Genomic DNA, 15,072 nt, shown 5'->3' on the forward strand with positions numbered 1-15,072 from the left:
TTTAGTGAAGAATTTAAGCCTGCTGTGTGATTCTTGCCCTAAAACAGTTAGCTTAGTCATTCAGAGAAGGATCCTCTGCCTCAGGGGTCTGGGGGGCCAGTCTTCCATTTCAGGGGACTTGGCAGGAAGCCAGGCTTACAGTCGTTCCCACCTAGCAGGGTGAGCTCAGTCAAACTGGACTCAGCTCACAAAGGCTGAAGTACTGCAAAGGACTCCCGCTTTGCATTCAAAAGGCAGATATAAGTTTTTAGACCACTTGTGTTTCCATTTGCCCTTGCCATTACACAGAAAATTAAGGGCTGACTTTAATCGCATGGTTATTTTGAGTTATTGGGAGCACAGACTTACTCTCTTGAGAAAGCAACGTGCCAGAAGTTCAGGGTTTTCAGTGCATTTTTCCAATTCTTTTAGAAAAGTCCTAGGGAAAGAAAACGATAATAATGCTTTGATTTTTACATGTATGGGGTTAACAAAATTTTCTGAAGTAAAATCACATAAGGTTTTAAGAGGTGCTTAGAAAAATGCTGTTTTCCAGGCTTTACTGCTTTTGACTCATCTTCAACATGCTGATTTGGAAGAAAACAATGTATTCTGTGACATTACTAGGATTCCCTGAAACCACTCATACCAGTTCTGGTAATTCTAAGCACCAGCCACTGACAGACTGGATACACTGAAGATCCCTGCTACATGATAGTAATGTTAACAAGAACTGCTGTTGCTGCTGCTACTACAACTATCACGGAGAGCTGACTATAAATCAGGCATAAGCTAAGTGCTTTGCAAACAATATCTCATTTAATCCTCCACCAAACCTTGTAAGACAGGGTTTCATAAGTGTGAAACCTGAGGTTCAAAGAGGCTGCATAACTTCTCCAGAGAAAGCAGAAGTGGGATTTCCACTTCAGCCTTGTGTCTGACCAATGGACAACAGATGTGGTTAAGAAACAACTGTAGTTCAGTTCACCAAGCAGTCTCTTCCCTCCTATCAATTAGATGTGTGATCCTGGGGCCATTAGAGTGAGTAAAGTTAGTAAACAACTTGTGGTTTTGTCATCTGTAAAATGAAAGGGTTGGAACATGATTTCCAAAGTCCCTTCCTTCTCTCATTCTCTAGAACCCAACACCCAAGCAGCCCTGGGCTGAAAGGACAATTAATTCCCTGACCAGTTAGCATTTTCTAACACCCTGGTTCCCAGCACTCCGCTACGATAATAGGTATGTGGACTTGTGTCTTGGTCGACTTTGTATTCCCAATGCTGAACACAGTGCCTGACCCAGAACAGGTGCTCAGTAAATGCTGATGCATGAGTAGATAAATAAGGAAAGGAACCCACAAATGAATACAACATCGATGCCTGACACCAGTACATGCTCCATTAATGTCTTTTCCCTTTTTCCTCGGGGACCTTGTGACACTTCTCGCATCCTTCTTATCCCATACCACCCCAATCCAATCCACTGACTCTGGACTACTTGATTAAGCCTAAAAATGTCTAAGCACTTTCATCTCCAAATTCCATCATTCTGATTTCCATCCTTCTCTTATTTTCCATTTTCCCTGATAATTTGAATGAATATGTACCTGTTGTGAAATTCATAAAGTTCTCTAATATTCCCAAAGAGAAATTCCTTGTTATTCCGAAGAACATCTGGAATTAGATGCTTCAGCCAAATAAAATCCATTGGAATGATATATCCCTGCAGAGGTGGAAACAGGGTAGGTTTTACAAACAGGAACATATAAGAGATGATCTGACTTAGCCACTTTAATAATTGGGGAGTAAGGCACACATGTCCTGAAAGCCATTCCGTTAAATACATTCTTCTGATATTATTTTCCTCGTGTGTCTATCTTCAGAAGATGGCTTAATGGCAATGATAATAAGATGGCATTTTTATAGGAAGAACAAATCTATTTTTTAAATTCGTCACATAAGTCAAATGTGAAAGGAAAAAACTCACCCATTATTTTATGACCTGATGCAATTACTATTGTTTTATTATATTTCCTTCATGACTTTTTAAAAAAGCTGTTTTATATGGTTATAATCACAGTACATATATAATTTGTAGTCTGTTTTTCCATATGCATTTTAGACTCTTATAAATTTCTACATATATTGTTTTAAATTTAATCTTACAAGCATTCATTTCAATGTTGCTGTATATTATTAAAAATAATTATTTTGGGGCTTCCCTGGTGGCGCAGTGGTTGAGGGTCTGCCTGCTGATGCAGGGGACACGGGTTCGTGCCCCAGTCCGGGAAGATCCCACGTGCCGCGGAGCGGCTGGGCCCGTGAGCCATGGCCGCTGAGCCTGCGTGTCCGGAGCCTGTGCTCCGCAATGGGAGAGGCCGCGGCGGTGAGAGGCCCGCGTACCGCAAAAAAAAAAAAAAATTATTTTGTAACAGTTGAATAATATATCATTTAGCATGTATATAAGACTTTATCAACCATTCCATTCCCTGGACATTTGGTTTTCTTCTGATGTTTTATTGTAAAAAATTTCTATTAAAACTTTGTACATATAGTTTATTTCTCAAGATTATTACCTTAGGAAAATAGAGAAAATATAAATTTTCACTCAAGCAAAAAATGCTACTTAAAACAATAAGAAACAATTCTCTCATTTATTTATCAAAAACATTTAAATTATCATACCCACTGTTGGCAAGCATATGGTGAACCTAGGTGGGCAATGCTAGAATCATGTGAATTGGTACAATCCGTTGAAAGTTATTTTGTTACATGAATCAATAGTCATAAGGACGTTCTTATTCATACTGAAAAAACCACTTGTGATATTACAAGACCTGGAACTTTGGTGGGGATTCTAGAGACACATGGCAACTATTTTGAGTTTCTATCTGCAACAAACCTTTTCCAGTTTGAATACATGCTTAACGTCCCCCCGCCCCAAATCTACTTACGTCAATTATGTTTTTAATCTCTTTTATATAAGTCTCTTCCGTCTCAAGCAAGTCACGTATAATGCGCCTAAATCAGCAGCAGGTGGGAAGATGAAAGAAAGAGAGAGACAGAGGTGGGGTGGGGGTGGGAAGCAGTGTTTTAGAATTCTTTTAGAATAATGGTCATCAATACAGTTCCCCTTAGTGGCTCATCTACTTAGGTTGTGGTCAGTTCATTCCGTTCTGTTGAACACCCAAGGCCAACATCTCACAAAAGCACACTCTGATCACACTGGCATGAGAAGAAATGGCAAAGTTAAACGACTCAAAATCCATTTATGTAGCCAGAGAATGACCTGTTTGTGAGCCATAGCAAGGGGGTCAAGACGGCAGACATTGGAGTCAGAAATACCAGGTTGGGGTCCTTGGTCAGGAAGGTCTGCCTGATCCCTACGTTGCACATGTGGTTTCCTGCTCCCTTCCTCTGGCATTCCATGTCTCCGTGTGATTGAGTTCCTCAGCCAGAAGACATGAGCTCTGTCTGCTTCCCCTGAGAAAGGCAGGTGGGAGGTGTGGTAGGCAGAATTCTAGCATGGCCCCCAAGATTTCTGGTCCCTGGTACACACATACATATCCTCCCAGTTAGTCAATCAAACACTAACTTAAGCGCTGCTGGGAAAGTATTTTGTCCTTTGGTTTTGTTCCAAATCAGTTGACCTTAAGATAGGTAGATTACCAGGTTGGGCACATCCTAATCTCATGGACCCTTTAGGTCTGGGTCTAAAAGTCAGAGAGATTGGAAGCATGCGCAGGCGTTGGCACAGGGAGATTCTCCTTTGCTGGGTTTGGAGATGGGGGGAGGGCATGTGGCAAGGAAGGCAGGCAGCCTCTAGGGGCCAAATGGTCCCCAGAAGACAGTCAGCAAGGAAACAGAAGCACTAGTCTGCGGTGGCAAGGTACTGAATTCAGCCACGACCATATGAACTTCGAAGAGGTACCTTCTAAGAAGCGCAACTGGCCAACACCTTGATTTTATCAGTGGGACTTGAGCAAAAAGCCAGTCTTCTTATGCCTGGACTCCTGTCCCAGGGCAATTGTGGGCTGAGCTGCTAAGTTTGCGGTCATTTTTTGATGCAGCAATAGAAAACTAATAGAAAGAGTGAGGCCAGTCCCCACATCTATCTCCAGACAGACTGCTTTCTTTCCCTCCTCAGGCTGTGTGGCCATACTTTTTTTAGGGCTTTCTTTCAGGCCTCCAAGTGAATCAGTGTTTGTACAACTGTTCACATGTAGAATATATACATTTATGGTTTCCTGTGAGCTGTTGGTGGATTATCTATTAAACAGTAGCCTACCCTAGAAAAGAGTTTCTTTTCCTCTCATAAGAATGGGTATGACAAGGGACAAATAAAGGACACAATGTAGGAAATTCACACAAATACATAAATGGCTATTAGTCTTATGAAAAAAATGCTCAATATATATGAATCCAACAAAAACATATTAAAAAGAAGTACAATTTTCAACTTCCATAATATGGCAGACATTGCAAATCTCAAAGGAAGACCGGCAGATGAAGATATGGAAACACACTCAGATAACATTGGTGAAAGTACAGATTTGTGCAAGATAACTTGGAAATATCTCACCAAAATTTAAAACACATGCTCCTTGACTCAGTAATTTCACTTCTAAGTACGTTCATTGTTTGTAATTAGAACAATAGAACGACAACAACCAGATATAAACTGGAAATTACTTAAATTATGGTACATACATATAATGAAATGCTATGCAGTTTTTAAAAAGAATGAAGCTGACTGAATCATGCTGACATGACACAGTCAATGTATTTTAAGTGAATTTAAAAAAATAACCAAGATGTACAACAGTTTGCAGAGTGACTATTTGTATAAAATTTATACTATGTGTAAAATGAGCGTATATGCATACATATATGTAAAATTGTATATGCTTAGAAAATTCATGCAAAGAAACTTAAAACATTGTTAACAAGGTGGGTGGGAGAGGGTAGGGGTGGGAGTTTGGGATTAGCAGATGCAAACCGGTATATGTAGAATGGATAAATACCAAGGTTCTACTGTATAGCACTAGGACCTTGGGGAAATATACTCAATATCCTGTGATAAACCATGATGGAAAAGACTATGAAAAAGAATGTATATATATATATATATATATATATATATGTATAACGGAGTCACTTTGCTGTACAGCAGTAATTAACACAACATTGTAATTCAACTATACTTCAATAAAAAATAAATTAAAAAAACATTGTTAACAGTGATTGCTTTTAGAAAGTGATACTGAAGACTAGAAATAGAGGAGAATTTTTACATTTTATTCTGCACCTTTTCCAATCTTTGATTTAAACAAAAACTTTAAACATCTACTGCTTTTCTAATTAAAAAAATAGTTTACATGACGTTTTAAAATGAATGTTACTGGAGGTAATGACATATAAACCCCATTTGAGAGATATAAATAAATGCTATAATCTATCTATTTTATAGCTCAACAATTATTCTTTCTTAAAAATGACAATTTCCATATCTATTTATAAATGCTTGTTATAAGGCAAGACTGATAAAGGATAGCCATTGACCAAGGATACAATTGTAAGAAGTATAATTCTACCAAAAAGTTACTCTAAGATCATATTTAGCTTAACGGTATCTCTGAGTAAGAGGTTCCTTTGCTTTTTGTAAATCATCCTGAAATGATGATAGTTACTATGTCAGAAGGAAATATAGGCCTCAATACCAGTCTGTTTCTATGAGCCACGACATAAAGTACGACCACAGCAACAGTTAAGCATTCATAGAAAGCCAGAGTACAGCCAGCCTCTTATGTCTCCGTGAAGCACTGGGCTTAAGCAATTTGGCAAGGCTGTTTAAGAATGTGTTGACGATTAAATGAAGTCACAAGGCAGAAACAACTAGGTGGTGGGCAGAAATCAATCTTATCATCCAACAGTTAATATAAGAACTTAGAGACCCCTAGGAGTCTTTACGAATCTGACACAAGAAAAAATCCACAACTCAGAAGAAAAAAAGTCCCTTGTCAGGTCATATCCCAGGTCCAACTGCTTCATTTTACTTATTTGAGTGCAATGGATAAAACTCCAACAATAGAAAGTCTCCTGAACACTGGTAGCCTTCATTTCTGTTCAGATTAAAAAAAAAAAAGTTCTCATACCACTGTTAACCATTCTTTTATCTTTCTTCTCCTTTGTTTTCCTTTCAAATAACTTTATAAAATGGGAGAGAATCGATGATTCTAGCTGACGATTGCCTGCTTTATTATTCCAAAGCACATAAGTTTGTTCACAGAAAAAAATCAAGGATTTAATATCTAAAGTCATCAAGTATATATAATGTAGATGAAAAACAGAAAACATTGGGAGTACTCAAGTCATTTTAAAACCTTAAACAACTAGAGCAATTTATGCCCTGGTGGACATCTACCCAGAGGTGGAACACTGTAATTAGGATGGGGTTCACAACGCCAGATCAGCCCGCATGAATGTAGTCTACACTAAATGTATACTCTGGCTTTGTTTTACATGTAAAAGTGGTTCTCCCCTCACCCACACCCCCAGGTCATTAAGGAGGAAATGGAGGCATAATGTGTTTTAAGGGGCTGTTTCTTCTCTGAAGCCATATTTCAAGGTAGCATAAAAAAAGAGCTTTGGAGATCTGGTTCCATCCTATATGACAGCTCGTGTTTAAGATGATACCGTAAGCGAGAGGCAAGAAAGGAAAGCCTTTTAAAAAAAATGAAAAAAAAAAAAAAAAAAAAGAATGCAGCCCTATTTGGTAAGCAAGATCATTAATGTAGTATGTACATGTTAGGATCTCCTGATAAGTTTCTTCTTTGCCCACACACCTTAATCTGTTCCCCCTTCTAACCCTTGCCCCTCGTCCCCTCCCCAATTTCCCAGCTCTCCAGTAGAAGAGTATCCTTTTGGAAACCAGTCTGTTAGAAATATATTTTTGCTCATTACCTGTCAATACAATTTGCCGTCAAGAGATTTCATTTACTCCTTGTATTCTATCATATCACTCGCGTCAGAAAGTATTATAGATTTTCACTTTAAAAAAGCTAGTTTTCATCTAATACCCTCTTTGCCAAATGGAAAGGTCTATTCTTATCCGTCTCAAACCCTAGAGCATCTGATGTAATGGATACTCATCTTCTTAAACCTTTCTCTTCCTTTGGTTTCTCTTTATTATTCAATCTTCATTCACCACCCACCTCTCTGTTTCTTCTCTATTCCTTCCTTGCTTCATCTTCCTCCTTGTGTCTAATGTTGCTGCTTCCCCAAGGTCTGAACTCAGGTTTCCAGACTTCCTTCCCTCTTCTTCCCTCATGCTGTTGACTCTCCCACATCATCATTTTCCCACCAGACTTTTGGTCATGCTCAAGCCCATGTTGCCAATGGTTTACATATGTCTTCACCTGGATGCCTCCCAGACACCTCATCACCTCAGGCTGAAATAGAACTCATCAGACAGAAACAGCATGCGTATCGGTGGAAGGGTCATACTCTAGGGTCCCTAAAACAGAGTTGTCATTGCAAACTCCTCCCTGCCATTATCGCTTACATTCAATCTGTCACCAAGCCTCATCTTTTCATCTCTGAACACACCTCTTGGAGTCACTGCTTATTCTCCATTGCCGACGCCACCAATACAGAGCAAACTCCCGAGGCTTCTCATCTTGAATACATTGGTGTACTCCTAGCCGCTCACTCTTGCCTCTGAGCTCTCACTCCCATCAATCTATTTTACAGACCTCCAGTCTATGCCCTTCCTAAAGCTTCAAGTCCATTATGCCATCATTCTCCCTCTTCAAAAACTTAAAATAGCTTTCAGTTGCCCACAACTGTCAATATTCCTCCCAGGATTTCAAGACTCTCCATTCATGTGAAAAGAATCTTCCTAGGGGGCTTGCTCAAAAGGTAAGTACAGAGCCACAGATTCAGAATGGGGAGCAATGGATAAAATACAGAGGTAGAATCTGTAATTTTCACAAGCACCCCACATGATTCTAATGCGGATGTTCCCTTATTTGGCTAAGTAACACTGAGCTGATCCATTCCTTTAAGCCACCTACCCCCCTTTAGTTAGGCCAATGGTATCATTATTTTATACTTCTTTTCAAATTCTAATCATTCCTGAAAGTTCCATTTCTCCCTTTTCCATGAAAACTCTTTCCAACAGCTTCAGGTGAAATTAGTACCACAGTCTTATCCTTGCTTCCCAGACAAAAACCATTAGATCCATTTACCAAGCATGTACTAGCTCCCTATTATGAGCCAGGCACCATGATAGGCACTTGGGATAGAGAAATGTACCAAAGTGCCAGGCCTTAGGGAGTTCATAGTCTAATGGCAGAGACAAGAAAGTCAGTGACTCCTGTGCAGAGTGACAGGTACCAGGTAGCCAGAGGAGTCAGGAGCACAGAACGGAGGGGACACTGCCGATTTTGAGTCGAGTGAAGTTTAATCAGAGTTTTGAAAAAAGCATGCAAGGGGACAAGGACAGGGAACTGTCCCAGGCCGAGGACGACAGTGTGGAAGAGGGAGCAAAAGTGAGCGATGTATGCTCTCCCAGTACTTGTAAATTCTTTGTTGGGGCTGGGCCAACAGTCTAGTACATTCATAAAATGCCAGAAGCAGATATAAACTTAAAGACCATCAGTTAATCCTTATATTACAGATGGAAAAAGAAAGCCCCAAGGCCATGCACTGACTTGTCCAAGGTCTCTGGCTTTGGCAAAGTCCGTGTTCTTCCCACTACATTATGTTGCTCCTCTTGGCCTATGTTTGGGGTGCATCTAAAGTCCTGTTTGCTGATTATGAAATAAAACACAAATTAAAATGAAACTAGCATGGTGATATAAAAATACTGGGTTTCACGAAAATAGGTTTCCAAGTCTATTTCTGCTCCTAATATGTAGGGTAACTTTGAGCAAGACATTTTCTTTCTCAGGGTCTCCATTTCTTCATGTGTCAAAAGGCTGAATTAGATCATCCTGAGTATCCCTACTGGCTCTCATAGGTCACTCTATAAATACATCATTTTATAAAAATTTATTTTTAACATCTTTATTGGAGTATAATTGCTTCACAATGGTGTGTTAGCCTCTGCTGTATAACAAAGCGAATCAGCTATACATATACACACATCCCCATATCCCCTCCCTCTTGCGTCTCCCTCCCACCCTCCCTAATCCCACCCGGCTAGGTGGTCACGAAGCCCCGAGCTGATCTCCCTGTGCTATGTGGCTGCTTCCCACTACCTATCTATTTTACATTTGGTAGTGTAAATATGTCCATGCCACTCTCTCACTTCATCCCAGCTTACCCTTCCCCCTCCCCATGTCCCCAAGTCCATTCTCTACGTCTGCGTCTTTATTTCTGTCCTGCCCCTAGGTTCTTCAGAACCCTTTTTTTTTTTTAAGATTCCAGATATATGTGTTAGCATATGGTATTTGTTTTTCTCTTTCTTACTTCACTCTGTATGACAGTCTCTAGGTCCATGCACCTCACTACAAATAACTCAATTTCGTTTCTTTTTATGGCTAAGTAATACTCCGTTGTAAATAAATCATTTTAAATAAAATGTATGATGTGGTCTTTGGTCTAACCACACCGTGCTTCTCATTTCTCATAAGAAAAGAAGCAAAGGTCGTAAGATTTTCTGTCCATTTGCACCCTCAATTAACTAAACAGTGAATGTGTGACTGCATGTACAATAGGACGGCAAGGAGAAGGAATCAGCGTGGGCTGGAGAGGTCTTGGTGGAGGTGAGATCTGGACTGTCCTGTGTAAGTGGTGCCGACTTGCAGCAAGACAGGAGGGTGTTCCAGGAGGAAGGAAACAGGAGCAGGGCTAGGAGTCGTGACTACACCCGGGGCCTTGTGGGAACCAGGTGCTGGGGCAGGGTCTGGGTGGGAAGCGTGGGAGTCAGGGGGAGCCGGATGGAGGAGACGGTTGTCACGCCAGGCTACGGTGAGACTCCATGCAGGAGCCGAGGGGAAGGTTCAGGAGACCGAGTTGGCCAACGGGGACGAGAAAGGTCCAGGAGCCCGTTTCATTCAGCACTGAATAGGTCCTGAGGGTTCAGACTTAGGAAAACATGTTCTTAGTTTCACATCCTTCTTCTGTTTTGGTTAGGTGTTGCATAATTGCTTAATAAATTCCAGAACTATAAATGGTAACAACATGAAACACTATGGACCCATACAATGACCTTGTTGAAATCAGTGATATTTTAAGCATTAATAAAAGGTCTGATGAATATAAACCATTCTCTGTCTCCTGGAAGGCTAACAGTTGAAAGTTTTGCTCAGTTGCTGATAAGCCATCTGTTCTGTCTTCTCCACTTTTATATCTTAGTTTCTATATTTTGTCTGATGTTAACTGGATTTGATCTCATTACTCTGATGTGTTTAGGGTAAACTACCTTAAATTCTTTTTAGAGAAGGATGGGGCATAAGTAATCACTAAAGTTTATCTGGCTCACTCTTCAATATCACATAATAAATAATGACAAAGTAATTTCACGCATACTGCACTTTTTAAAAGAGGGACTGCTTATAAACCAAATCCCATTAATCCTAATTCAAGTTAACAAACCTGCATTTGTGTAGCATTAGGGATTATAATTTTTTTTTTTTTTTTTTTTGGCCGTGCCACGTGGCTTGTGGGATCTTAGTTTCCCCAACCAGGGATTGAACCTGGCCGGGCCCTGGGCAGTGAAAGTGTGGAGTCCTTAACCACTGGACTCAGGGAATTCCCCCAATTTTTACAAAATTGTGGTAAAATATACATAACATAAAATTTACCATTTAAACAATCTTTAAGTGGCATTAAAATACAGTCACAATGTTGTGCAACCATCACCAGAACTTTTCCATCAATCCAAACTGAAACTCTGTACCCATTAAATGCTAACTCTGCATTTCCTCCTCCCGCCAGGCCCTGGTAACTTCCACTCTACCTTCTGTCTCTATGATTTTGCCTAGGTACCTCGTATAAGTGGTATTTATATAATATATATAAATATATTAAAATATATTTAATATATATATTAAAATATATATAAATATATAAAAAGGACAAAATTTGTCCTTTTGCGTCTGGCTTATTTCACTTAACATAATGTATTCAAAGTTCATCCATGATGTAGCATGTGTCAGATTTCATTCCTGTTTAAGGCTAAATATCTTCCATTGTTTGTATGGACCTTTTTTTTTTTTTTTTTTTTTTTTTTGGCTGTACGCGGGCCTCTCACTGTTGTGGCCTCTCCCGTTGCGGAGCACAGGCTCCGGACGCGCAGGCTCAGCGGCCATGGCTCACGGGCCCAGCCTCTCCGCGGCATGTGGGATCTTCCCGGACCGGGGCATGAACCTGTGTCCCCTGCATCGGCAGGCGGACTCTCAACCACTGTGCCACCAGGGAAGCCCTAGACCATATTTCATTTACCCATTCACTTGTTGATGGCCATTCGGGTTGTTTCCATCTTTTGGCTATTGTGAACATTGGTTTGCAAATCTTTGTTGAGTCATTGCTTTTACTTCCTTTGGGTATACACCCAGAAGGAGAATTGCTAAATTATAAGGTAATTCTATTTTTAACTTTTTGAGGAACCACGATATTGTGTACCATTTTACATTCCCACCAGCAAGGCACCAGGGTTCCAGTTTCTCCACATCCTCATCAACACATATGAGTTTCCATTTTAAAAATAATAGCTAACCTCATGATGTGAAGTAAAGTTATTTTTTTAAATGTGCATATCATCTTCCTTGATCCATTCAACACCTGACAAAGAGCTTCTGCAGGGCAGATGTCCTATCATCCATCCCTTGTCCCCATGCCTTACAAGTAGGAAATTCTCAATAAATGTTTATGGAATGGATGAAGGTAGATTTAAGGAACAGACACCAATTCTGTAAGCAGGAGCAGGCACTAATTGTTATTCTCATTTCACAGACGAGGAAATTGGGACTCAGAGCATTAAGTGACTTGATTGAGGTCAAACTGCTGACTTGGTACTGCCAGAAAGAGGTCAGGTCCAGGTCTTCGAGCTCTAAAACTAGAGACAGGGGAACTGATGTGCCAAGGGTGAATGTCAGTCCACTGAAACAGTACAATATTCTGACTCTGCAGCATGGCTCTGTAAGGGACAGGGCCTGCACAGTAAGGACACAGGGAAGCAGGTTGGAGAAAAAGGGGTGGCTCAGACCATCAGCCATTTATGCCTAGGATTCAAGGAACCTGGATCAAATCGCAGAGCCACGGTGTATCCGCACATGTGCAATCCAAACATAACAAAACTTCATGGGAGAGATTTCTGGTACCAAGTAGACTCCTAGAATACTGCTGATAGGAAAACCATTACTACCTCAATTCATGGGAAAGGGTAGTACTGGTACTAATTCCAAGAGGAGTATCCAGTAACCTGATAACCCTCCCGTAAGGAAAAGAAATTGTGAAAGAGTTAATAAGCTTCTGCCTCATGCAAAGGGAAATCTATTGCAAAAAGGAAATTCCCAAAGATTAAAAAAAAAAGTGTATAAAATAGTCAAAGATCAAAAATTGATGAAAAGACACACTGCTTTCTTTACCCTGTGTACCTTTCTGCAGACCTATTTGTATCTAGATCTACCAGCAGATATCCTATTATTCTATTAATTCCTTTCCTCCCAAGAGGGTTTGTTTGTTTGTTTATTATGCTAGAAACATATTTCTCAGAGATATTGCTCTTTCTAGGATTCCTTAGCCCTATATCTGCAGGATCAAACAAATAGGTGTTAATTAATATTGGGCTTTATGTCCTTAGACCATTAGACCAATCAAGACTGATTCATGAAATGTATATTTTTTCAGAGCACATGATTTGTCAAGAACTTTAGAATTGGCTTTTGAAAAGTGCTGTTATAAGAAAAATCTCACTGTAGCTATTTTTAATTCCTAACTAATGGTCCATATTTTAAATAATACTCAATATAAATCTCAGGCAGGACTATAACTGCCTTTTAGAATTAATTTGAGTAGGATTTGAAGCATGTATGCTCCATAAAGCAGGCAATGAGCGCTTAGAAATTATTAACTATTAAGAAAAGGGTAATAGAGAATTAGATTTTAGTTGTCCCTTAAATATCAGCACAACCAAACTTAAGTGCAAAATTTCTAACTCAAATGATTGCATCTGGGCCAGGCACGTAGCCCCCATGTCATAGTCAACAACTGTTTTCTGAACATCTCCATGTGCTGTAATTTTCTTTTTTTCCTCTGTACCACCCCTCACAGGATCCAAATAGTTTTTCTCAGTTTAGATAACTGTGGGCAGGATGGTGCCAATTGTCTTTTAAAAGTTAAGTGTTAATCAGGTAGAATTCAAGATTGTCCCTACACAAGTATCACTCGTTCACTCAATTTGGATATATGCTCCTAGCTTGGGGAGAAAAAGGTAGACTTAGAGGCAGTCCCTCGGAACCTGCACAGAATGCTGTATGGCCCTGGGAGTGTGAAAATGGATATATGATCTGCAGGTGGAGAGGGGAGAAGAAATGCTGAGGGATCTAATGGCAGGGGGTTGGCACCAGGTCACTGTCACAGGGGCTGTTTGAGCATTTGCAGCATGGAAAGGAAATCTGTGGCAGCCTCACTCCCACCCGCCAGTCTTCTTCCCCCACTCCCTCCCCCGAGAGAGGCCCACTCAATCCACAGTACAGCTCTACTGCACCAAGAAGGGTCCCAGCAAGCAGGGCCTGTCCCTGCAAGACTGTCCCTGTCCCTGTGGGACCCCTACTGAGGGTTATAGGGGCACATGAGAGATGCCCTTATGTATTGATGTGGAAGGGGATGAGTTGAGGTCCCTCCCCCCATGCAGAAGTGAAGAGAAAGGAACAAAATGGGTTCTTAGAATGGCCCATGGGTGAGTACCTCTTTTTGCTGTCAGTTCCCTTCATCTTCCAGCTCTGGGTATACCTAGTATGTTTTCATCCAACTGCCAAGATCCTGGAATTGAGGGAGGCTGGTAAATCGTGCCAAACCACAGGAGCAGAAGCAGGAGCTGTAGGAAAGGGGCTAGTGTGCCTCCAATGTCAGCATTTGGGCCTTGTTGGCATCGAGGGAGAAGTACACTGGGGCCATTGTACTGTAGATGAGGCTTCTTGGACCGAAAGTTTGAACTTTTGATGAATGTGGGAAGCGTTCAGCAAAAATTCAATTCAACCAGCCATTAATACATATTCACTCCGTGCAAGGCATTGTGGGAGGCTTCTTCAAGGGAACTGGAGATGAGTAGGATGTGATCTCCATCCTCAAGAGGTCTGAGGACTCTCAAAAGAGTAGGGAAAACAGATCCACAGATATTTATACAGTGACATAATGCCACTGACTGTTATTGACACGTAACGAACACCCTGGGCTGGGTCCACTGGCGAGAAGAAGGAGGATTCTGGCCCTTGGGGGTCATCCAACACCCATCCATTCACCATTTCACAAAAATGTATTTGAATATTCCATTTTAGACCTGCTGAGCTTAAGACTGATGTGACACTTAAGTGAAGACACTCAAGTTTGGAGCTCAGAATCTAGACTAGAAATATAAATCATGGATTAAAGGCAATGGATGAGATCACCAAGCAGCAAGTGTGGTGAGAAAAGAATACCCAGAAGGATACATGTGGGGGTAGGAGGGGCTGGTGGGCAGTAAAGGAGGAAGAGGAGAAAGCCAAGGAGTTGTTGCATTGTTTTAACTGCTGATGCTGTATTAACAGAAAATGTATCTCTAAAGATGGGAAACACAGCAGGTCCTTTTATAGCAATGATGATGATGGGATATAGCATGAAGACCAGCTCACCGAGCGAGAGCTTTCTGTAGCCCACAGTGGCATGAGGATGACAGCTGTCCACCCAGTCCGTGAGGCGCCGTGCTCAGCACTTCACACATGTTACTGCTCTGTAGTCAGCCCTCACTGCACCCTTTCAGTCGGGAATTACCACGGGGCACAGAGAAGTTGGGTCGCTTGCCCCGATCTCGTGGCCAGCAGGAACTAAGTCAGGATTCCACCCCACCTCTCTAGCTGCCCAGGCCTTGCATAGATGCTCACTGGTT

General features: G+C 41.0%; 1 protein-coding gene across 1 annotated transcript in view; it reads right to left on the reverse strand.

The window, feature by feature from the left end:
• MCF2L2 (MCF.2 cell line derived transforming sequence-like 2) overlaps nt 1-15,072 on the reverse strand; it is a 189,599-nt gene that overhangs the window by 44,966 nt on the left and 129,561 nt on the right. The window contains exons 15-17 of the mRNA XM_065875824.1: nt 2,933-2,999; nt 1,586-1,701; nt 349-418 (exon numbers count right to left, since the gene is read on the reverse strand). Of these exons, the coding sequence (XP_065731896.1) occupies nt 349-418; nt 1,586-1,701; nt 2,933-2,999 (253 nt within the window). The remainder of the gene's footprint in view (nt 1-348; nt 419-1,585; nt 1,702-2,932; nt 3,000-15,072) is intronic.

This window comes from Phocoena phocoena, chromosome 4, assembly GCF_963924675.1.
Source record: "Phocoena phocoena chromosome 4, mPhoPho1.1, whole genome shotgun sequence".
Taxonomy (NCBI): Eukaryota; Metazoa; Chordata; class Mammalia; order Artiodactyla; family Phocoenidae; genus Phocoena; species Phocoena phocoena.